This window comes from Haliotis rufescens, unplaced genomic scaffold (assembly GCF_023055435.1).
Source record: "Haliotis rufescens isolate VD_foot unplaced genomic scaffold, xgHalRufe1.0.p SCAF_12, whole genome shotgun sequence".
NCBI classification, from domain to species: domain Eukaryota; kingdom Metazoa; phylum Mollusca; class Gastropoda; order Lepetellida; family Haliotidae; genus Haliotis; species Haliotis rufescens.
The window spans coordinates 28440276-28466234 of record NW_025963802.1 but is presented as its reverse complement, the minus strand read 5'-3'; the positions used below and the strand labels follow the sequence as shown (position 1 = coordinate 28466234).

Genomic DNA, 25959 nt, shown 5'->3' with positions numbered 1-25959 from the left:
ATTTAAATCTTTATTGACATTTCAAATAAAATACAATGTGTAACATTTCAACAATTATACATTATTGAAAATCCACTCCTTTATACATCAAACATTCAAAACATATTGCAAATATAGACAATCATAAAATATATCATACTAATATTCTTTGCTAGGATTGAAAAGTCTGTGGAAGAAAGACCAGAACTGAAAGAAAGCTATATAATACCAATTTGAGAATGCAATTAATTTGGTCATATTGTAGTATCTAATAACTTCACGTTGAATATATTTCAACTTTAGCTGAAAACCCTTCGGTGATTGTTTAAACACAATAAGTTTGTAAAATTAATATAAATACATTGAGAGAGTTGTTATTCTTCCCCTTAAATCCAAATAAAATATTCTCTTTACAGAAATCAAGTCTTCCTTCCACAGATGTCGTTAACCAGTTGAGAACAAGCTCCCACATGTGAGCAACATATTCACAATCATAAAATGCATGTCCAATAGTTTCACTATATATACCACAGAAGTTGCAACTTGGTGAATCTTTATAACCAATACTATGTTAGTATTTATGTAAAGGTAATATGTAGTGGATAATCCTAAACTGAAACCATCTCAGTTCTACACTCTGGGTACACCTTGTTGCCATCAAATTAAATCCCACCCACTGTTCATCAGTAAATACATTCTGAAAAGTTTCTTCCCACTTAAGTTCTCCGTGACATTTTATAAAAGCTGGTTGTAAGAGTGTGTTATAGAAGAGTTAACTGCCTTTATTACACCTTGTGAGTAGTGAAACATTGTATGGCAAAATAGGTTGAAAAGAGACACTAGGCATACTCTTTAAGTTTGTTTGTTATTCCATATCTATCAATAAAAGAGTCATAAGAATATATTCACCTGTTTCATCAAAAAGATCACCAACAAATGTAACTCCTTGACAATACCAAGTCAGATAAAATATGGACTTTCCTCCTATCTGAATGTTGTTATTAAACTGTAAAGCCTGGTTTACAATGTCAATACTACCACTAATATACATGTATTCTTCAGAGAGTGCATCAGACGCATTGTCTTTATCTTCTACAGCTAGGAATTGTGAAACTTGAAAGAAGGGATTACAACTGAATATTTACTTCATGTTGGTCTTTCCATGTGTTTACAATCCCTTGACAACGTTGGTATGATGAACAGGGGAGATAGTTCTATGGACATACAACTTCTTACAGTGAATACAGTTTCGGTGGAGATAGCAGGTGATGGCTGTTTCTGCATCTCATGAGGAAGGTGAGGTGGTTGGAGGAGTCAACATTCTCTCAGTTGGTGAGTTTGTTGATGGCTGTAATTGCCACAACTCCATGAAGACGGTGGATGACCTCTCTTTTAGTTGCTTTCTTGATAACAGTATCTACACCAAAATGTCACATTCATTGTAATATAGTAGGTGGTAAATCCACAGAACTATGTCCCTTGTGATGGAGTTGGTAGTTTGCATGCTCAGGGCTGTATATGGAAACAGAAATAAAGGATGTCTGCTGGTGCATATTAAATGTAGGACCCTTTCTGTGGTCATCAGGAGCTCATGGCATGACGTGTGTTGTCTGCCTGCCCTCTGTCAGTTTACTTCTTCTCAGACACAGCTCATGAGATGAGCGGGACACTTAAGGGGGATCTCCAACTTCATAATCTGACAGATTTGTTCATGGCATTAAAATCAAACTTTAGTGTTTAAAGAATCTTAGTCTAAGAAACCACAATGTCTAGGAATCTGAAACATTGATACAATGTGTAGCAAGACAATTGGACTCACATTTGTTCATGCCAGTAAAAGCAGAAATCTTTTTGAAATCCTAAAAATTGAAAATTCCTTTGAAACTCCTTAAAAAACTACTTGTCAGAAACCAGAAGGTCCAGATGGCTGAAACTTTGTGATGATGTATATAGCCATAATAGGACTTGGATTTGCATGAAACTGAAAAGTTTAGTTAAGTTACCTGAGGTTTATTATCTAAAGTCTGAACAGCTGAATCTAACAGTACAAAAGACAACAATATTTGTGTGACTGTGCATTCTTTTGCTCTACATGAATATTGTTACATAATACAAGCCAAATACAAACTTGACTATGGAGGCATTAAGAGAAGTTGTATGAATTAGGACTTCTTTGAGAGGCATTCAGAAGTTGACTAAGCAAGGATAAGATATCTGGATGAACAACTTCTTTGTTACAATTAGGAGCGTTGTTTAAGTGTAGGTTCTGACGCTTCGTTGTTAACGGTGTTACAAACTACACCAAAATGTCACACCTAATTGTCATAAAGAAGTTGTTCCTCCATATATCTTATCCTTACTTCCATGAATAACTTTATCATTGAATGTATTGCATTGTGTTATGAGCTGTACCACATATTGACAATATGATCATCTTTTAGAACACAGCAGGACTTCAGTATATAAACAAAATGACCAAAAGGATAAACATTTAGGTATTTCCTTCCTCATTCAATGTGAAGGGCGAGGTGCTGATAATGTGGTATGTGTGACACAACAAGGTTACAGGATACAGAAGACATAGAAGATAGTAGTGTAATCCTATATGTTGTAAGCTGTAAGTGATCTGTTGAGAAATGGGAACTGATTGTGTACTGCAATATTGGGATTTGACGTATGCTTATGACTTATGGCTGCATGGCTTAATATTGGAGAAGGATGCTCAGTGTTCTTAACATATACCCTCAGAAAAACTTGGGAGAGTTTGAGCTGTGTAGTGAACACAAACTTATACCAGCAAGCATCCTTTAAAGTTTGTGCATGTTTAGGTGCTCACTGTTGAGACTGAGATGGCAAGTGTATGGACTCAGGAAGACTTCAGACTGTCAAGCCCATCACACTCTTCTTGGGCAAGAAAAGTCAGAGAAACCTCTTTATCCCTGTAAACCTGTGTCAGTTAAACTTAAAATTCGGTGTCCTAAATCCATTCTGAAAGATCTGATAATGCAGTACTCACAGAGTAAGGACAAATAATGTTGTGGAACACAAACCTGCAACCCATAGTTGTCTGTCTGGCTTACATGTTCATCTACTAGTCCACCTTTGTTTCGCCTGCCATCTTGCTCAACATAGGAGAGTCCATGGTGGACTGTGAAATAGTATAGCCATGTTCCTGTAGCCTGCATGATGGTTGCTGATGGTGCTGGACACGATTGTAGCCTTGGTGCTGCTTCCTGTTGGAACAGTTGGACTAAGGAGCATCACAACAGCTTGAAAACAACCCCACTTGAAACAGATGACTGGGATGATTCTGACAACTGTGTTTATTCCAAACTTGATGGCAAAATAGCAATATAGAAACAATAAAAACAAATACTGTCGAGTCATGTATTATAGACACTTTGTTCCCAGAAAGCACTGCTGTGAAGATGAGTTGTGTATCATTCTCTTATTACAATATTTTCTGTCCAAAATTCTTATTTTTTCTGTCTGGCTTTAATACTTATAATGTATTGAATTAGTATTATTAAATATTTAATCAAATATTACAATTTGAAATTAATGTGCTCAGATCACTTTGCCGTTGTTTAATGATGTCGCAAACAAGCCGATGTCATTTCAAGGTTGGGAACAGGTTGGAGCATGATACTCAGAATGGAACGGATAATGTCACTGTATGTGTTAGTCAAAACTGATTTAACTGATTAACTAGTGTCAGGCTCCTTTGTGGGAAACTAGGATATATCTAATATACATGTATTGTCAAGAAGAAGGGGCTTTGTCCCTCCCGATTTCTTCCTATTGCTATGTATTTTATATAAGTGTTAGCTGCAATAATAAGTTTTAATATTGAATTCAGGGCAAGATAGATATATCTATGGTCAGAATGTTCCGAAAAATAATTATCAAAGTGGAATTGATATGGATTCAACATGTTTAAAGCGATTTCTGCAATTCAGCATCACGGAGGAGGGTCCCCAAGTGATGTAGTGTTGTAGGGGGGTCCCCCAGTGATGTACTGTTGTACGGGGGTCCCCCAGTGATGTACTGTTGTAGGAGGGTCCCCCAGTGATGTACTGTTGTAGGGGGGTCCCCTAGTGATGTACTGTTGTAGGAGGGTCCCCCAGTGATGTACTGTTATAGGAGGGTCCCCCAGTGATGTACTTTTGTAGGAGGGTCCCCCAGTGATGTACTGTTGTAGGGGGGTCCCCCAGTGATGTACTGTTGTAGGAGGGTCCCCCAGTGATGTACTGTTGTAGGAGGGTCCCCCAGTGATGAACTGTTGTAAGAGGGTCCCCCAGTGATGTACTGTTGTAGGAGGGTCCCCCAGTGATGTACTGTTGTAGGAGGGTCCCCCAGTGATGAACTGTTGTAGGAGGGTCCCCCAGTGATGTACTTAGAGAGTTTTATAGATTTTAGGTTTACTTATGAAACTGTATACTCTAGCCTTGTTATAATACATTGTCCATGTAAGGACTTCAAGGTCAGGTTAATGTCAAGGTCTATAACATGTGAGCACACAAGTCAACTTCTGCAGTTTGCTTTAAGAAAGAAAGACGGGGGATGTTAAGTTGTGTTTGGGACATGTGATAGATTGAATGAGTTTTTGACATGAGAACTATTGAATCATTCAGTACATTAATTTGTCTTACAAAAGACTTGGTCGACTTCTTCATCACAATCTGAATGTCCAATGGAGGATGTTGTCTGTATGAGTGTCATGTGTTTCCAGTACCAGACCCCAGTGATGACAGCTCGGATGAGGACTATGTGGAGCCGCTGTCTGAAGGTAACCTCATCCCTTGGCTGGTCTGTGGTAGACATATCTACAGGGGCAAGGTCACTGTCATCTGTTCACGTGAAGTAGAACATACAGGCTGCCCAATTAGGCATTGTGTGAATTGGTTGATTCTAGATAGCATGTCATGCAGTCAACCATCAAAGTTAACTCTATGCAAGAAATGGTTTTGTATTGTGCATTTTTATTTCATTTGCTCTCTCACAAGCTGATTTAATGAGGCTTGTTATGTGTTTCTGTTTGATCTTTATGAGTAATTTGATGTTGGAATTAGTTCTTTTTCTCTTACCTTTCTTAAAACCATTTATGTATTTGTCTCAAAAAGCTTTATATGTAATGTTATTGAAACATTTCCATCATCAAATGAAATGAAATGGCTGAATGCCCCTTGTACATAGAGTAAGTTATTTGCAATACTTGTTTAGAACCTTTAATTCCTGTATTGACCATGCTCCAGTTGAGACACAGGTGTTAAGGAACTTGGATGGATGTTATTGATGATCCTTTGATGATGTTAGGCTGTGAGAACACTGTCAGTGGAGAGGTTGCTAGGATACCATGACAGTTTTCGCATTCACGACACACGTGTGATTGTTGTATCCAGGGCCTCCCACACCTTCACGTCGCCAACAACCTGTACCAACACCACCTGAGAGAGTAGCCCCGCCCCGCCCTAAACACAGGTCAGCACCCCCACCTCCACCAGATGATGAGGTAAGACACCACAGTGTTAACAGTCACTTAACCATCAGAACAGTACATGCAGTAATGCATGCTGAGTAATTTGTAGTTTCATATCGCTGGAATATTGCTGAATGCGGCATTAAACAACATCGAAACAAACAAACAGAATTTCAATTAAATCTTTTTTTAAAGTGGATCCATGCTGGTTTAAAGTGATATGAGGTAATGTTTGAAGTCACTGGATGACTTGTTTGAAATGTTTGTGTCACCTGCAGGATGGTTAGTTACTGGTGAGGTGTTTGTGTCACTGTAGGATGTGTAGTCACTGGTGAGATGTTTGTGTCACTGGTGAGATGTTTGTGTCACTGTAGGATGTGTAGTCACTGGTGATGTGTCACTGGTGAGGTGTTTGTGTCACTGTAGGATGTGTAGTCACTGGTGAGATGTTTGTGTCACTGGTGAGATGTTTGTGTCACTGTAGGATGTGTAGTCACTGGTGATGTGTCACTGGTGAGGTGTTTGTCTCATTGTAGGATGTGTAGTCACTGGTGAGATGTTTGTGTCACTGGTGAGGTGTTTGTGTCACTGGTGAGGTGTTTGTGTCACTAGTGATGTGTTTGTGTCACTGGTGTTGTGTTTGTGTCACTGGTGAGGTGATGTGTCACTGGTGAGGTATTTGTGTCATTGTAGGATGTGTAGTCACTGGTGAGGTGTTTGTCTCATTGTAGGATGTGTAGTCACTGGTGATGTGTTTGTGTCACTTGTGATGTGTTTGTGTCACTAGTGAGGTATTTGTCTCATTGTAGGATGTGTAGTCACTGGTGAGGTGTTTGTCTCATTGTAGGATGTGTAGTCACTGGTGAGATGTTTGTCTCATTGTAGGATGTGTTGTCACTGGTGAGATGTTTGTCTCATTGTAGGATGTGTAGTCACTGGTGAGATGTTTGTCTCATTGTAGGATGTGTAGTCACTGGTTAGGTGTTTGTCTCATTGTAGGATGTGTAGTCACTGGTGAGGTGTTTGTCTCATTGTAGGATGTGTAGTCACTGGTGAGGTGTTCGTCTCATTGTAGGATGTGTAGTCACTGGTGAGTCGTTTGTGTCACTGGTGAGGTGTTTGTCTCATTGTAGGATGTGTAGTCACTGGTGAGTCGTTTGTGTCACTGGTGAGGTGTTTGTCTCATTGTAGGATGTGTAGTCACTGGTGAGGTGTTTGTCTCATTGTAGGATGTGTAGTCACTGGTGAGGTGTTCGTCTCATTGTAGGATGTGTAGTCACTGGTGAGGTGTTTGTGTCACTGGTGAGGTGTTTATCTCATTGTAGGATGTGTAGTCACTGGTGAGGTGTTTGTCTCATTGTAGGATGTGTAGTCACTGGTGGGGTGTTTGTCTCATTGTAGGATGTGTAGTCACTGGTGAGTCGTTTGTGTCACTAGTGAGGTGTTTGTCTCATTGTAGGATGTGTAGTCACTGGTGAGTCGTTTGTGTCACTGGTGAGGTGTTTGTGTCACTGGTGAGGTGTTTGTCTCATTGTAGGATGTGTAGTCACTGGTGAGGTGTTCGTCTCATTGTAGGATGTGTAGTCACTGGTGAGTCGTTTGTGTCACTGGTGAGGTGTTTGTGTCACTGGTGAGGTGTTTATCTCATTGTAGGATGTGTAGTCACTGGTGAGGTGTTCGTCTCTTTGTAGGATGTGTAGTCACTGGTGAGTCGTTTGTGTCACTGGTGAGGTGTTTGTCTCATTGTAGGATGTGTAGTCACTGGTGAGGTGTTCGTCTCATTGTAGGATGTGTAGTCACTGGTGAGGTGTTTGTCTCATTGTAGGATGTGTAGTCACTAGTGAGGTGTTTGTCTCATTGTAGGATGTGTAGTCACTGGTGAGATGTTTGTCTCATTGTAGGATGTGTAGTCACTGGTGAGGTGTTCGTCTCATTGTAGGATGTGTAGTCACTGGTGAGGTGTTTGTCTCATTGTAGGATGTGTAGTCACTGGTGAGGTGTTTGTCTCATTGTAGGATGTGTAGTCACTGGTGAGGTGTTTGTCTCATTGTAGGATGTGTAGTCACTGGTGAGGTGTTCGTCTCATTGTAGGATGTGTAGTCACTGGTGAGTCGTTTGTGTCACTGGTGAGGTGTTTGTGTCACTGGTGAGGTGTTTATCTCATTGTAGGATGTGTAGTCACTGGTGAGGTGTTCGTCTCATTGTAGGATGTGTAGTCACTGGTGAGTCGTTTGTGTCACTGGTGAGGTGTTTGTGTCACTGGTGAGGTGTTTATCTCATTGTAGGATGTGTAGTCACTGGTGAGGTGTTCGTCTCTTTGTAGGATGTGTAGTCACTGGTGAGTCGTTTGTGTCACTGGTGAGGTGTTTGTCTCATTGTAGGATGTGTAGTCACTGGTGAGGTGTTTGTCTCATTGTAGGATGTGTAGTCACTAGTGAGGTGTTTGTCTCATTGTAGGATGTGTAGTCACTGGTGAGGTGTTTGTCTCATTGTAGGATGTGTAGTCACTGGTGAGGTGTTTGTCTCATTGTAGGATGTGTAGTCACTGGTGAGGTGTTTGTCTCATTGTAGGATGTGTAGTCACTGGTGAGGTGTTTGTCTCATTGTAGGATGTGTAGTCACTGGTGAGGTGTTTGTCTCATTGTAGGATGTGTAGTCACTGGTGAGGTGTTTGTCTCATTGTAGGATGTGTAGTCACTGGTGAGGTGTTCGTCTCATTGTAGGATGTGTAGTCACTGGTGAGGTGTTTGTCTCATTGTAGGATGTGTAGTCACTAGTGAGGTGTTTGTCTCATTGTAGGATGTGTAGTCACTGGTGAGTCGTTTGTGTCACTGGTGAGGTGTTTGTCTCATTGTAGGATGTGTAGTAACTGGTGAGGTGTTTGTCTCATTGTAGGATGTGTAGTCACTAGTGAGGTGTTCGTCTCATTGTAGGATGTGTAGTCACTAGTGAGGTGTTCGTCTCATTGTAGGATGTGTAGTCAGTAGTGAGGTGTTCGTCTCATTGTAGGATGTGTAGTCACTGGTGAGGTGTTTGTCTCATTGTAGGATGTGTAGTCACTGGTGAGGTGTTTGTCTCATTGTAGGATGTGTAGTCACTGGTGAGGTGTTTGTCTCATTGTAGGATGTGTAGTCACTGGTGAGGTGTTTGTCTCATTGTAGGATGTGTAGTCACTGGTGAGGTGTTTGTCTCATTGTAGGATGTGTAGTCACTGGTGAGGTGTTTGTCTCATTGTAGGATGTGTATGAGGAGCCTGAGGAGGAGCTTGTCGTGAACAAAAAAGAAGAGAAAACACGGAAGAAAAGTCGTCAGTTGCCACCAGTCCCAACAGTCCCTACAGTAAGAGTGACATGGTTCCTTCAGGGAATGGTAGAGATTCAGCTGCTGTGGCATTGTCAACACAAACATGATCACATACAATCCTTTTAAATTCTGTTACTATGTCATTTTCATATACATAAGTAATAATTTTAAGAATGATCAAATCAGATGCTATAATCTTAACTGGCAAATGACCATACATGCACACTGTCAGACCAGCAGTTTTTATTATTTCCATTTATGATTCATTACTGTGAGTAACCCAACTGGAAGCAGAACTATCATCCTGTACATTTGTAGCAGTCACAGATTTTATGCGATTGTGTCACCTGAAAAGAAAAGTGCATATAGCGTAGTTAGTATTATATTAATATGAGCAGTTAGTTATGATCCGCCACCATGAAGTAGGGCGGGGGATATAGAAACAGAGCGTGTCCGTCCGTCTGTCCGTCCATCCACAGGTCGTCTGCTTCTCAAAGTGGCAAATTTTCTCAAAAACTATTCAAGTTTGAGAAATGAAATTTTACACATTGATGTTACTGGTCATGATCTCAAATGAGTTAAAAAATTGGTGCTACATTAATTTTTTACAGAGTTATGGCCCTTCTATATGCTTTTCAACTGAGTGCATACTGTGTGAAATTGTGGTCAAGTTTTCTCAGTAACTACTGAAATTAAGAAAATTGGCCCCGTAAATTTGTTTTAGAGTTATGGCCCTTGATCCATGTTATTTTAATTAGTGTGCAATGGGGACTACTTTTCTCAGAAACTACTGAAGTTAGCTTATCTAAGAGATACTTATCAAAACTGTGTTATTTTTCAAGAGAATGGGCCTTTTGTGTGTATTAATTACACATTTAATCAATATTCTGATGACATGAAGCAGCCCAAGTGGCTATCTCTTTTTAAGGCTTTATAGGACTTATTTTATGGTTTATATTCACTAATATATACACAAACAAAATTCTTATTCGTGCCAAGGTGGGGGATAGTGATAACACTGTTAACTAAACAAGTCTGTGATGTGACCTCCACCTAATGGCCATACTTCTTGGTGTAAGATAAAAACACACTACTTGATTATCACCAAATCATCAATAACCAAATTCACACTCATAGCCATGTCATCTTATTCAGCGAAACTCACTTCTGCTACACAATTTGATACAAACCTTGTTAGAAAATCAGAACACACACATTTAGTGGTTTAATAGTACTTACTGGGTAGCGGTTGCCATCGTATTGCTTCATACAGCTGATCATATTGGATTCTGCAGTGCATTGACAGAAACATGTATTACATGAAAGCTTGTTGAGATTCATCTGTCCACAAAAACTAAACATTTTGTCAAATGATCCTGTAATAAGAACATGTATGTCAGTTGGTGTAAATGTTTAAAACACAATATCATTGAGGAAACTTGACAAATTTGGATGGGATTGTGATAAATTAACAGGAACTCATGAAATTTAATGTTTGACATTTTGAAAGTATATTTTCAGAAATAATATATGCACCATCTTTTGTTGACATTGATATCCACAGATTCATAGAGCTACATGCAAAAGTTGAAACATTCCATGTCTGGGGGATGTGATGACTTGTCCTTATTTCCCCATCGTAGGGATGACACAGGGTAACTGATGACGTATCTTTGTCATTTCAGGATGACCGGCCACCTTTGCCCCCGCCAAGCAAGTCAGGTACTGCCCCCTCTTGTGTGCTGACTTTATGTAGTCGTCTTGAGGTACTGGCTGTCTACATCAGTTGGTCAGACTTCCGTCTGTATCCCGGGCCCCCTCAAACATATATACAAGTTAATGGATTCAGCGGCAATGCATATATATACATGTATAACATTTGGACGGGGGATACAGGTGGAAGTCTTTTCACTGTTACATATAAATATTGATCACGGCTTCAGTACAATGATGCAAATGTCAGTTTGAGAGGCACAAGAATTGGTGGTTTGTGTCAGTATTACTGCCATGTAAACTGTAATGCATGACTGAGGTTTGTAATTAGTGAGACATCATAGGATTAATATTTTGATGTGTAGCATCACACTGGTAATTCTGAAAGATCCACACTTATATTTTTGTTACTGGTCTGATTGTTTAGACTGCAGCCATCTTGTCCACTGCTAACATTAAGTGTTGATATCTTCAAAATTAGAACATTTGTTATTTTATATCTGAATGTATCAACACATACAATGTAAAGCTTGCTTGATAAGTCAGCCAGTCAGTTTGATCTTAGAACAAATGTGTCTGGACTGGTGTGGACATTGTGTTAGTTGACAAAATCACGAACATGTATACGGTCAATTGTACATTCTCTTACCTTTTGTATGCTTGGCTCACATGGACAAAACACATCTGATGTTGTCACTGGAACCTATGATTATGTTCCAGTGTCAGATGAAGTGGTTGTCACCCTCGGTGATTCTGTACAGCTGTCATGGCCATGGTGTAGGCAATGGTCTTGTCATTTGTTTCTTCTTTCCATGGATGTCTAGATTTAAAGCTATAGGTTTATGGTTCCTTCTTGTCTATGGAAACATGGGAAACTGATGCTCATTGTTCTCTGTACTGTGTAGGTGGCCGGACAGGTGGCAGGCCTCCCCCTCAGGTTCCACAACAAGTGAGTACCACAATATATTGTTTTATCCTTCACTTAATGTTGTTGTCTTGTACTCAAAACACCTTAATATACTATTTCATTGTTTATTTATTTGATAAAGTTGATAAAGAAAGATATATGTACTGGTACTATATGTTCCCCAGTAATAACTCTAATTTGTAATCAAAATAGCATATAACTTATACAGGAGGGTCCTAGTGCCACATGCAAAAAGAAATGCATATCTCTAGGAGTGAAACAGCTATGTGGCACTTCTAATCGCCTATTTATGACCTTTTATCTCCTCCATTGGAATTTTTCTCCAACATAGAACTTTGTTTCTCTACGAAGGAATTTTTAATCTAGTAGAGGCAATCTTAGGCCGACTGTGTCCTCTTCTTTTGCCACAATTCATTACAGCTATAGGGACTACAATGTAATTGTCAATGATTTACTGAGGCTAAAGGGAATATGGACCACACAGAAGTTAATTTCTATCATACGATACGATTCGATTGCACGATAAAAGTCCAACATAGTTTGTGTTTTTTCTCCTATGGAGGAGATGAACGATGTTTTCACATGGCTCTAGCACACTTCCATACGGTACTTTGTTTTGTTCAGGAACAAGAATTATATGAGCCAATGGATCAAGGAGAATTGTCAAGTACGTAAGATTTCTTACTTATTCTTTCTATACTACTTCATTGCATGATATCCTGTCTAAAATTCAACATTTACTAACCTTTTAGTTAGCTCAAACATCTAATGATCGATATTACTTACAGGATCATGAACATTTGGGAAAGGATTTTTGATAATTCAGTTAGAAATCAATATAGTGTTTGTGGTGATTTGTTAATAACATGTATTTTCCATTGTTTAGTTTGTATCATGTGAAAATACAGTTAGCACCCTTCCCCAGTGCCCATGGGTTTCACTATGGTAAACGCCAGCGACCTGGGGCTTCCTCCCTTATTCAGCCATGGCAGTGGTAGGACTGAAATCCTTTGACAAGCAGGCTTAAACAACATACCGTATTCCACGTAATAAGCGCCCAGGGTGCTCTCAAAATTAGAAATAAGGGGCTCTTATTAGAATATAGTTTTGGTGAAAGAGTCGAAAGATCGTAAATTTTATGGTTTCTGCTGACAGCCTGAAATGATACAAAAGAAAAGTCTGTGCATAATATACACGACAGATATATTTTTCCAGAATTTAATTGCCTGTAATTAAGGGTGCATATAACACACAAGTGGGTATTATACACAAATAAATGCACACGAATTGTGTACATTGATCAGTCGGAAGGGTGCTAATTGGGATTGTTCACTAGCCAATATATTGGCAAATATCGCCGTGGGCACTTATTTGAGTGGGGCGCTTATTACGTCGAATACGGTAAGTCACTCACCCTGTAGGAACATGGCCACTTTTGTAATATGGACTTGCTAGAAATAAATATATAACACAACAGTTAGTATCTAGGAGATGTTGGAATGAGAACAATACCGAAAACAGTAACAGGGCAATTAACCATTGCTTTGTTTTCAAGACGAGTACACAAGCTTGGAACAAGCAGCAAGTGAGAATGATTTTAACCTTGCATACCTGACCCTCATGCTTGAACCAGGGAAATAGCTTCATCCAGCTATTGTATACCTACTTAATTCTATGTAAATGTCTCCTTGGGAATTCCAGGGCCTCATCTTTATGTTTTTCCCGGCACACCACGGATAATTGCTCCTGCTATTGACCACTGGTTTGTCTGGTCCAGGCTCTATTAACTACAGGCTACAGGCGTAGTATTGCTGACTGGTGTGAGAAATTCACTCACATCATAGCTCAATTAATTTGCTAAAATCTTGTTTGTTTGTCATAGAAATAGCTCTCTAAAAAATTTCAGACACCATCTTTTTCTGATAAAAGACTAAGTAAACCATCAATTTTGTAAGCATCATGAATATTAATTATTTGTATGGACCCATTGTTCTATTGTAATTACATGAAGAAGTTGTTACTATTCCTGTATGTATTGTATTAACATGCATGGAAACTCTGGCAGGGTCATGGTCTCAGAGAGATCTACATATTTGGTCAGTACCCCACTCCTTCCAGGTCACACCCGACCCTCATCCAAACTGATTCCAACCCTTTTTGACCAGTCAGCCCCATTCCAGTGGAATCATGTTGAATCAGTGACACCTCCCCCTGATCTCTTTGTGATGTCAGTCTAATCCTGTGGTATCCCACTACAGCATCCAACCCACTCACTCACCCTGCATACACCAATTATTGAAAATTTTGTGTAGACTGGATTGAAATGAATACGAACATGGATCTTAAATAGCCAGGGAAAGGCAGTGATGTTGAAACTACCAACCATTGATAGGGCATTTTTCATGAGACTTTATTATTTATTTTATTTTCAAGATGACTATACCAGCTTGGAACAAGCATCAAGTGAGAATAGCTGATAACCACAGCTTCAGTAACCATATCTCCATGCTGCTCCCTATAAACGATTTTGATACTGACTTGTCGCTACACAAACCTACGGACTGTTCTGTTATGTTTCCCGAGTTGATTCCTGATTTGGAACATAACATTAAGTATATGCATCGTAATCCCACAGAAACTGCATATCGATTTGCTTCTTAAAATGCTCACTCTCAAATATGTGTACTTATATTTTCGATCATGCAACTTTCTATGTACATCTTGGGCTGGAATCATCAAGAGGGAAGAGGGATTTGGAAGACATTATGGGACAGCCATAGCTCTGTATAACACAAGTCAAAATAATAATTGTTCCTAGGAAGCAGCACAGATACGGTTACCACAGCTACTAATAACCCCAATATGAGCTTGTCTTTGAATACTTGACTGTGATGCCATTGTATACCGGCATATTGACATGTATCTGAGTTGTAGCTTGGCGCTTATTTCCATGTCTCCGTAGCAATTCCAAGCAATTTTCCAGCAATCCATGAATAATTGATCATGCTATCAAGCAGTGATTTGTCCCAGGCAGGCTCCATTAATCCATGGCTGCTGGGATGTAGCTGAAATAAGGCTGACTGACATTTGACATTCACTCACATTATCCTTCCATACAAATCACCTCATTGAATTTCATCCATCTCTTGTCTTTTTATGTGAAAATGTTTCTAAAAAATAAATCTGTACTAAAAGATTTTTCTGAGATGAAAGTCACCATCACATTAGTAAGCGCCGCAAGTGTTCCTGGCTTTTGTGTGGAATACATTGGTGTATTGAAGGTTATGAATGATGTTATGTGTTGATTTCCAAATTAAAACGCGAAGATAAATCCAGAAATCAATTTGTACGAACGAATTATATTGAAACACTCAGGATTAGGCTTCCAGTCATTAAAGACACTACAGTGGGTCAAATGTGTGGCAGCAGCAGAATACATCAGACCCTAATACCAACACGAATGTTCAGAATTTGGCACTGTTGAATATCTTGAATGAGGCATTTGCTACGTTCTTGGATCCAGTGTTGGAAGGAGGTAGAAAAGCTGCTGTTGTCTGATAGGTATCCTGTCTCATGTTGTCATAGAGGCAAGCCTCGAACAACCCTTGTCTCGCTTGTATACAGGCACAGGTAGGTTAGAAACTACATCAAAGCGTATCAAATCATGCAATGAATTGACAACTGTTAACAAGTACCGCCAGCGGCGCTCTCTTTACTGGGAGGGTAACAAAGGGGTCAAGCGCTGGGAGGCAGTTTGCACTAACAACCACAACTAAAGGAGTTGACTCAAATTAATAGCTTCACTACCACAACTTGATATTGTATGAGTGCTTCAATCAGTTTTCTGCCACTTACAATCAACATTTTATTACCTGTTACAACAAAACTACTACAACATAACAATTATTAATTTCCAGTGATATCCCATCTCATTTCAATGGAAGCCAGCACCCAGTGCTATTGGTATCCAACTAATTATCTAAAGACTAAAACACTGATATTTCACGCACTAAACGTGCAGACTAAGAGATGAGAGTTTCCTTCAACTGTTGTTTCCAGTATAACCATGTGCGGTGAACTGCAGGGACAATATGACCAGACAACTCACATTTTTCACATTAATTTCATGGTTTACAGTAGACAGAGTTAAAAGGGTGACACATATATTGGTATGAAGTGCAGAAGAGTAAAATATATAGCCAGGGAAAAAGATTTCAGTGAGCACATACTGGAAATGGCAAGTGAAGACATGTACAGGTGCTATGTAGACAGTTGGTGATTAAACTCAACAATTCTCAAGTACAAGGGATTTGATGAGTTCCTCTCAGCTGCTATCCCTGGTTAAAGCTGAAATATGAACTAGGGAAAGTCAGCTTATGATAGTTTCCCATGTTTTATAATGACATGGCCCACTTGAGACAAACCGTAGTTACAGCACAACTGGCATCGTATTGAGACAACTGTAGTTACAGCACAACTGGCATCGTATTGAGACAAACCGCAGTTACAGCACAACTGGCTTCGTATTGAGACAAACTGTAGTTACAGCACAACTGGCATGGTATTGAGACAAACCGTAGTTACAGCACAACTGGCTTCGTATTGAGACAAACCATAGTTACAGCACAACTGGCATGGTATTGAGACAAACCGTAGTTACAGCGCAACTGGCGTCATATTGAGACAAACCGTAGTTACAGCACAACTGACTTCGTATTGTAACAAACCGTAGTTACAGCACAACTGGCGTCATATTGAGACAAACCGTAGTTACAGCACAACTGGCTTCGTATTGAGACAAACTGTAGTTACAGCACAACTGGCTTCGTATTGAGACAAACCGTAGTTACAGCACAACTGGCTTCGTATTGAGACAAACCGTGGTTACAGCACAACTGGCATGGTATTGAGACAAACCGTAGTTACAGCACAACTGGCATGGTATTGAGACAAACCGTAGTTACAGCACAACTGGCTTCGTATTGAGACAAACCATAGTTACAGCACAACTGGCATGGTATTGATACAAACCGTAGTTACAGCACAACTGGCATGGTATTGAGACAAACCGTAGTTACAGCACAACTGGCATGGTATTGAGACAAACCGTAGTTACAGCACAACTGGCTTCGTATTGAGACAAACCGTAGTTACAGCACAACTGGCTTCGTATTGAGACAAACCTTAGTTACAGCACAACTGGCATGGTATTGAGACAAACCGTAGTTACAGCACAACTGCCATGGTATTGAGACAAACCTTAGTTACAGCACAACTGGCATGGTATTGAGACAAACTGTAGTTACAGCACAACTGGCTTCGTATTGAGACAAACCGTAGTTACAGCACAACTGGCTTCGTATTGAGACAAACTGTAGTTACAGCACAACTGCCATGGTATTGAGACAAACCGTAGTTACAGAACAACTGGCTTCGTATTGAGACAAACCGTAGTTACAGCACAACTGGCTTCGTATTGAGACAAACCGTAGTTACAGCAGAACTGGCATGGTATTGAGACAAACCGTAGTTACAGCACAACTGGCTTCGTATTGAGACAAACCGTAGTTACAGCAGAACTGGCATGGTATTGAGACAAACCGTGGTTACAGCACAACTGCCATGGTATTGAGACAAACCGTAGTTACAGCACAACTGGCTTCGTATTGAGACAAACCGTGGTTACAGCACAACTGCCATGGTATTGAGACAAACCGTAGTTACAGCACAACTGGCATGGTATTGAGACAAACCGTAGTTACAGCACAACTGGCATGGTATTGAGACAAACCGTGGTTACAGCACAACTGCCATGGTATTGAGACAAACCGTAGTTACAGCACAACTGGCTTCGTATTGAGACAAACCGTAGTTACAGCAGAACTGGCATGGTATTGAGACAAACAGTAGTTACAGCACAACTGGCATGGTATTGAGACAAACCGTAGTTACAGCACAACTGGCATGGTATTGAGACAAACCGTAGTTACAGCACAACTGGCATGGTATTGAGACAAACCGTAGTTACAGCACAACTGGCTTCGTATTGAGACAAACCTCAGTTACAGCACAACTGGCATCATATTGAGACAAACCATAGTTACAGCACAACTGGCATCGTATTGAGACAAACCATAGTTACAGCACAACTGGCATGGTATTGAGACAAACCGTAGTTACAGCACAACTGGCATGGTATTGGTGGTATGTTGTTCCTTCTGACAGACAGCTGAAGTTGCATTCTATTTACAAAACAGAACCAGCGCACATTTTGTGTGATTTTCTAGGCCTGTGTTATTCAATGTACTCCACTACTGCAGGCTTGTGCTACAACATATGTCCTCCACTGCTTAGTTAAGTTACTCACAAGACATGTATTTCACATTCCTGGCAAGTACAATATAAAGAGCTACCCACTTGAAGTTTGACCATTGAATGCTGAGTTCTGAGTTTATGTCACTAGGTTTATTCACCAACATATTGTGATACATTTGGTGAGTATTTCAATCAAACAATTATCAATCATATGTCAATCATATGTCAGTCACATGTCAATCATATGTCAATCATATATCTTACCAGTGTGACTTCCCGCTTGCATTCTTTGACTAGTACAGGCTCCTGTGTGTGTGAATCTTTTTATCTCTTTGCTCCAGTGTACAGTGATATTACAAAATTACAGTGAATAATGTTTTTGTAGTTATCGATATGCTAGATACAATAGTTACTTTATACAGTCTGGAAAGTATAACACTTTAAGGTGACTAGGACGAGAGGTCCATGTGAACGGACATTGCCGTCAACTTCCATTTACCTTTCTACTTCTTCACCTAAAGGACAATGGAGAGCGTTTAACATCTAAGGAGTGTGCCAGGCATCATAATGATTTCATCATGATCATTCTGATTGGAAATTGTAACTTGTTTTCATCAAATCAACATCTTAGAATTCTTGAGATAACAACATCAAAGCCTTTTGTTTAATATTTGCTCACAGGGGCACAGGTGGTCAGTTGTCGCAGGCGCTGACATTCCCAAGGCAGAGTTGCATACATTAGGCAGGCGCCATCATCCCGTGTTGTGGGATACTCCACCAGATCTGCCCTGGTTATATGAACACGTGTTTGTACCAATCACGGGCTTGTTGGGGTCGACGAAGTGATCTACGTCTAGGATCTGCTTCCCTTTGTTCTTTTTTGCCCCTTTTAATCTAGCACACCATGACATAGCTGAAATAATGTCCATAGCTGCAGAAAACACATCTCACTAACTCACTTTGGTCAATGTTGCAAAGATAATGTTCTATATTTCTCAGAAACAATGCTCTTCCAAGTGTATTTATAGTCGCTACTCTTACATGTTTCCCTAGGAAATATAAAAATACCAAATCAAACCCCTAAACAGGAACCTAAATTTCAGTACAAAAACGCCAACTGGGACCAATTCCAAGAATTATGCAACGAAGCTAATCTAAACGATTTAGAAACAACAGACCCCGAAACATTCTGTCAAAACCTAACTAACTTCATAATCAACGCAGCCAAATCCGCAATCCCCTTCAAATCATCCAACCCAGGAAAACCCACTGTCCCTTGGTGGAATGAGGAAATAGAGCTAACTAGACTAAAACTCAAATCAGCTTTCAACAGAGCTAAACGAGACCCCTCTCATCTCAAAACAGCTCATGAACTTAACCACCAACTCCAAAACCTAGTTAAAACTGCTAAAACCAAAAACTGGAAAAAATTCTGTGAGGAGCTCAACCACCACACCGACGCTAGGAAAGTGTGGCGCAAAATTCACGCCATCCGAGGCATCAAACGGCACAAAAAAAGCCCCAATATAAACAACTCAACTAACCCCACCCAAAAGGCCAACAACCTAGCCAAACACTTCTCTAAAGTTAGTAGCAACAGTAACTTCAGTAAGAAATTCCAAGATAAACTAAATAAAGAAACCAAATTCTCCAAAGAAAACAGACAAGACAACCTAGAAATAAATCAACCTTACACCATAGAAGAACTAAATCACGTACTAAACAATAGAAAAAATGGAACAGCCCCTGGCCTAGACCTCACCTCTTACCAAATAATCAAACACTTACCTACCAAACTACTCCAAACTTTACTTAAACTATACAACCTAGTCTACCTAAACGGACAGGTCCCATCCTCATGGAAGGAAGCTCTAGTAATCCCAATACCTAAACCAAATAAACCAGCAGATCAGGCAAACTCCTAAAGGCCCATCTCCCTAACCTCAAATCTCTGCAAAATAATGGAACTTATGACTAAAAATAGGCTACAGCACTACCTAGACCAAAACAACATCATAAACCCCGACCAAAGCGGCTTCACTCCTGGCCGATCAACTCTCGATAACCTTGCCCGACTAGAACAGGATATAAAAACAGGACAGCTAAACAAGCAATACACCATAGGCATATTCCTCGACTTCTCTAAAGCTTTCGATATGGTATGGCACCACGGGCTAATACAAAAACTAAAAAAAATAGGACTAAAAGGCCAAATAATAAACTTCATCCAAGATTTCCTAAACAATCGCAAAATTACCGTGGGTATAGACCATACGCTATCGGACCAGTGTCCCCTAGAAAATGGCACTCCCCAGGGCAGCATCCTCAGCCCAACCCTCTTCAATATAATGATAAATGACCTATTCGAGGGCTTATCCCCTAAACTAAACACTTCAAAATTCGCGGATGATGGTGCCCTATGGATCCGCACAAAAAGCATTAAAATGGCAGAAAACTTAATCCAAAAATCTCTAAATAAAATACAACAATGGGCAGACAAATGGGGCTTCTCCCTTAACTCAGACAAAACAACAGGAGTAGTATTCAAACATAAAAACATGAAACCTGCCTACCCAATCCTCCAGCTAAACAACCAAACAATCAAATTCCAAAAACAAACCAAATTCTTAGGACTTATTTTCGATCAACACCTCACCTGGGAGGCTCACGTCCAAAACCTAAAAACTAGATGCAGCAAAGACCTTAACACATTAAGATGTCTCACCGGCTCTAACTGGGGAGCCTCCAAAGATACCCTCCTCTCACTATATACAACACTAATTAGATCAAAACTAGACTACGGCTGCGCCATATACAACACCCTAAACAACTCTCTATCTAAAAAACTTGACTCAATACAATACCAAGCCCTTAAACTAATTACACGCACCCAACATGGCACCTCCTACACCTCACTTCAGGCCCTTACAGGAGAAATGCCACTAAATCTACGCAGGGAACATCTAAGCCTTAATTTCTGGGCCGCGTCCCAAACAAACCCTCTCTTCCAAAACCTATTTAACCAAAACATTAGCCCAAGAAACCAAGCTCTAGCTCGCAAACACCCCTTACTCACCCCAATATCCCAAAGAATAACTAACTACCTCAATGAACACCAAACTCAAAATCTTAAACAAAACTGCAAAAAATCAAATATCTTCACCCCTAAACTCAAAATACCCCAAATAGACACAACGCTAGCTAACCAAATAAATAAACAAACCGACCCAAACATAGCTAAAACCACCACACTTGCATGCATACACGAAAATTGGCCAAATTGGTGTCACATATACACTGACGGATCTTCAGACCCGACCTCCAACCACACAGGCTTCGGAGTCCATACCACACAACCAGTTATATCCACACAATCTTACCGACTCCCTAACAACCAATCTATATTCACGGCCGAACTTATGGGCATGGCCTCAGCCCTGCATAACCAACAATCTAAAAACAACACAAAAATCCTAATTCTCACCGACTCCCTTAGTGGACTACAAGCCCTCCAAAACAAAAATACCAAAAAGCAACCTAAATTAATAAACCAAATACTTAAAAGCTCCAACGACCTAACAAAAGCAGGCAAACAAATAACCTTCTTGTGGATCCCCGCCCACGTAGGAATTTACGGCAACGAAAGCGCCGATAAAGCAGCTGAATTATCTCTCAAAATACCAGGAATAAGTCTAAACCTACCCATCTCAAAATCAGAAATTAAAAGTGTAAACAAACAAAAAATAACCAAAAAATGGCATAATCAATATCAAAACTCAAATAGCCAAATCAAAAAAGTGCTCAGAAAACCACTAGCCAAACCTAAAATCCTACACCCCTCAAAAAAAATTGACAGATTAATTACAAAACTCCAAACAGGACACACGAACCTAAATAACCACCTAAAACAACTTAAAAGACACACCACAGGACACTGCCCCCACTGCAAACAACCCGAAACCACAGAACACGCACTCATCCACTGCACCCACTACCAAACACACAGAACCACACTACAAACCAACCTCAATCTAAATAAGGTTCCTACTCTAGATGAAATACTAAACCCTCAAAATAAACTAGAAAACTTCAAGGCCCTAGGCGTATTCCTAATCAAAACAGACCTTATTAAGCACATCTAAAAACTAATTAATCTACCAATCTAAAATCCAATAAACATACAAACACCCACCTCACCCGGCTCCCTTAGTTCCCTCCTCCACCCACCTCGGCATTTATTCCAAATTTAAAAATTTCAAAAAATCAATATAAGCAACCCCTAAAAGCCCCCTCTTGTGTTGCACACACCACTTTCACCCTTCTCGGAATACACTAAATGGTCCGGCCAGGCCCGTGTGCGAAATATGCTGCAGTCGGAAAGCACACGTTAAATCTTCTATATCAGTCAGTCAGACATGTTTCTTTTAAGTTCCTTTGAATATTTTACTGATGTCATATTGTGTTTACCATTAAGCTGATACACCACTGATATTTCATACTCCCACCAAAGTTGAAATACATACAGTAAGTCAAGTAGCTATCACACCAGCTTATGATCCCAAACTCTCTGGGAAGTTTGTTGTGACTATGAACTACGAAATGTTCATGACCTGTTTCTGTGAACAGGAAGACATTATCAATAATTATGTGCACAATAGAGACCCAGTGTTACGGTGGGAGACCACACAGGTATGGGCAGCTTGAGCTTTCTCCCATTGTGTGGAGGTACGTGATTCTGTGTCACATGACTGTCAACTATTTTCGTTGTTACGTCCATGATGTGTGAGACTTCAGAATCTCTCGTTGCTATGTCCATGATGTGTGAGACTTCAGGTTATCTAGTTGCTATGTCCATGATGTGTGAGACTTCAGGTTATCTAGTTGCTATGTCCATGATGTGTGAGACTTCAGGTTATCTAGTTGCTATGTCCATGATGTGTGAGACTTCAGGTTATCTAGTTGCTATGTCCATGATGTGTGAGACTTCAGGTTATCTAGTTGCTATGTCCATGATGTGTGAGACTTCAGGTTATCTTGTTGCTATGTCCATGAATGTGTGAGACTTCAGGTTATCTAGTTGCTATGTACATGATGTGTGAGACTTCAGGTTATCTAGTTGCTATGTCCATGATGTGTGAGACTTCAGGTTATCTAGTTGCTATGTCCATGATGTGTGAGACTTCAGGTAATCTAGTTGCTATGTCTATGATGTGTGAGACTTCAGGTTATCTAGTTGCTATGTCCATGAATGTGTGAGACTTCAGGTTATCTAGTTGCTATGTCCATGATGTGTGAGACTTCAGGTTATCTAGTTGCTATGTCCATGATGTGTGAGACTTCAGGTTATCTAGTTGCTATGTCCATGATGTGTAAGACTTCAGGATCTCTCTTTGTTACGTCCATGATGTGTAAGACTTCAGGATCTCTCTTTGTTACGTCCATGATGTGTAAGACTTCAGGATCTCTCTTTGTTACGTCCATGATGTGTAAGACTTCAGGATCTCTCTTTGTTATGTCCATGATGTGTAAGACTTCAGAATCTCATTGTTACGTCCATGATGTGTAAGACTTCAGGATCTCTCTTTGTTACGTCCATGATATGTAAGACTTCACAATCTCTCATTGTTACGTCCATGATATGTAAGACTTCAGGATCTCTCTTTGTTACGTCCATGATGTGTAAGACTTCAGGATCTCTCTTTGTTACGTCCATGATGTGTAAGACTTCGGGATCTCTCTTTGTTACGTCCATGATGTGTAAGACTTCAGGATCTCTCTTTGTTATGTCCATGATGTGTAAGACTTCAGGATCTCTCATTGTTACGTCCATAATATGTAAGACTTCAGGATCTCTCTTTGTTACGTCCATGATGTGTAAGACTTCAGGATCTCTCTTTGTTATGTCCATGATGTGTAAGACTTCAGGATCTCTCATTGTTACGTCCATGATATGTAACACTTCAGGATCTCTCTTTGTTACGTCCATGATGTGTAAGACTTCAGGATCTCTCTTTGTTACGTCCATGATGTGTAAGACTTCAGGATCTCTCTTTGTTACGTCCATGATGTGTAAGACTTCAGGATCTCTCTTTGTTACGTCCATGATGTGTAAGACTTCAGGATCTCTCTTTGTTACGTCCATGATGTGTAAGACTTCAGGATCTCTCTTTGTTACGTCCATGATGTGTAAGACTTCGGGATCTCTCTTTGTTACATCCATGATGTGTAAGACTTCAGGATCTCTCTTTGTTACATCCATGATGTGTAAGACTTCAGGATCTCTCTTTGTTACGTCCATGATGTGTAACACTTCAGGATCTCTCTTTGTTTCAGGAGGAAGCCGAGTCCCTGACCCGCCTAAATCCTCCCGCCCACAACCTTGTAAGTACAAAGGTTTAATTATCACAAATGTAAGCATAGATAATTTGTTTTTCTTACTTTGCATGGGCTTGTTTGTTATAAATTAGGATATCATGTTCAAATTATGGAAGCATGTTTACCTCAAACAAGCCATGCAAGACGTTGTACATTGTCTGTCATCCAACCATCATTTTTTGAATAAAAAGTTAGTGTGTATTTGTGTTATGAAGAAAACTTTAATGCATACATTATTCTCTTAGAAATACCAAGATGGTTTTTAATGTGTACTTTTGTATTATTGGAACGTTTCATAATGAAAAATGCCTTGTTTATATGCCTCATTATAAAGACTATTGTTCTCAACAAATGTAGTGCCAGGTTAGAGTGAGGTGTTAGACCTGTGCATGAGCTCAGCTACTGAGGATCATGTTTCATCCCTTTAGTAGAATTCACTAAGCCACATGTACTGAAACTGGATTAGTATAGGGACAGACAATCTAAAAAAAACATTTTGAAGGGTTTTTTTTAAATTGTTTGATAAGCATTACTTAACGCCTTTACGTCGCCTTTACAGTAATCGGTCTTGCTTGACAAGGATCTATACCGTAGCGTTGCCTCTACAGCATTTAAAGAAGTTGTTATCTATAAATTGTGTCCACTCTAATTTTTTCAAGATAAATATGGAAAAGTTATTTGTCCTCAGATGTAACAAAAAATATATTTGTGTGCTGGCCATGCTGGATATCCTGAAAAAACAATCATTGTTTATCTCCTTCTTTCTCAGCACGGGGGCACGGGTGGCCCAGTCGTCTCAGGCGCCGCGATTCGCTGTGCAGAGTTGCGTCCCTTGGGCACGCCAGAAACCTATGATTGTGCCAATCATTGTGGGTTCAAATCCCGGTTTCCCCAATTATGTTTCTAGGTTTGTCAGCACCATACCCGTGCTCGTGGGTTTCACCGAAGTGGTAAACGTCTGAGACCTGCAGATTTCGGGCTTTCCTCCCACATTAAGCTGACACGCCGTGATATAACTGGAATACTGTTAAAAGCGATGTTAAACCCGACTCACTCACTCACTCACTCACTCACTCACTCACTCACTCTTTCACAGCACAAACATTGTATGTTTTGAAGCAGTGATCAATAATAATGGGGTTTTTCAAAGAATAATTTGTCACAAATGTCAAACTCATTTTTCACACCACAGAACACCGCTCTCACAATGTCCAGAGGACTCTACTGTACTTAAATGACAATAATTACAAATTTCTTTGAGGCATTGTCATGACCCTTGGCTACTGTAGTTCATGTGATTTATGCATAGATGAGCTACAAACCCTTCTGAACATATTCTAGTTTAATAATAATAAATACCCAGATACAAATATGGCAAAACAATTACCTTATCAATCTTGGCCTTATTGTAGGGCTGGGACGGCTACAAGGATCCATACATTTTTCACATCGTTTTTTTCGATTCATACCTCAATGAACTGAAAAAATACAGTCAATCCTTAGTTGCTTTGCGTACATAAACGATTAAAACCAATCATCACTGATTCCTGAATTCACCCTGTCAACTTAATGGAATCATTAAGCTAACCAATTACACATCAGTTATCCTTGCCGCTATTAGCATTGAGTTTGCATTTGTTTTGTCATTGGCCATTGTAAAGAGAAACCTATTATGTTTTCAATTTAGAGGTTTTGAACTTCAATTTCATACCTGCAAATTTTTTAAAATACAAAACCTTATCCTTTTCTGTTCTGTTTTCGAGTGAAATTTACAGGTATCAAATCTGTTTGAAACCTCTTAATTAAAATCACACTAGGTTTATCCCCTAATTGATTCATAACAAATACAGTAGTCGTCTCAGCGATT

At 39.8% G+C, this 25959-nt stretch overlaps 1 protein-coding gene across 9 annotated transcripts in view; it reads left to right on the top strand.

The window, feature by feature from the left end:
• Nucleotides 1–25959, top strand: part of LOC124116520 (lymphocyte cytosolic protein 2-like) — a 107293-nt gene that overhangs the window by 63701 nt on the left and 17633 nt on the right. For 8 of the 9 annotated variants that reach the window (XM_048393485.1, XM_048393480.1, XM_048393477.1 and 5 more), the window contains 8 exons: nt 4712–4768; nt 5382–5491; nt 8696–8797; nt 10447–10483; nt 11380–11423; nt 12027–12069; nt 13836–13865; nt 24051–24098. In XM_048393485.1, the coding sequence (XP_048249442.1) occupies nt 4712–4768; nt 5382–5491; nt 8696–8797; nt 10447–10483; nt 11380–11423; nt 12027–12069; nt 13836–13865; nt 24051–24098 (471 nt within the window). The remainder of the gene's footprint in view (nt 1–4711; nt 4769–5381; nt 5492–8695; nt 8798–10446; nt 10484–11379; nt 11424–12026; nt 12070–13835; nt 13866–24050; nt 24099–25959) is intronic. The other variant, XM_048393481.1, reaches the window with a different exon arrangement.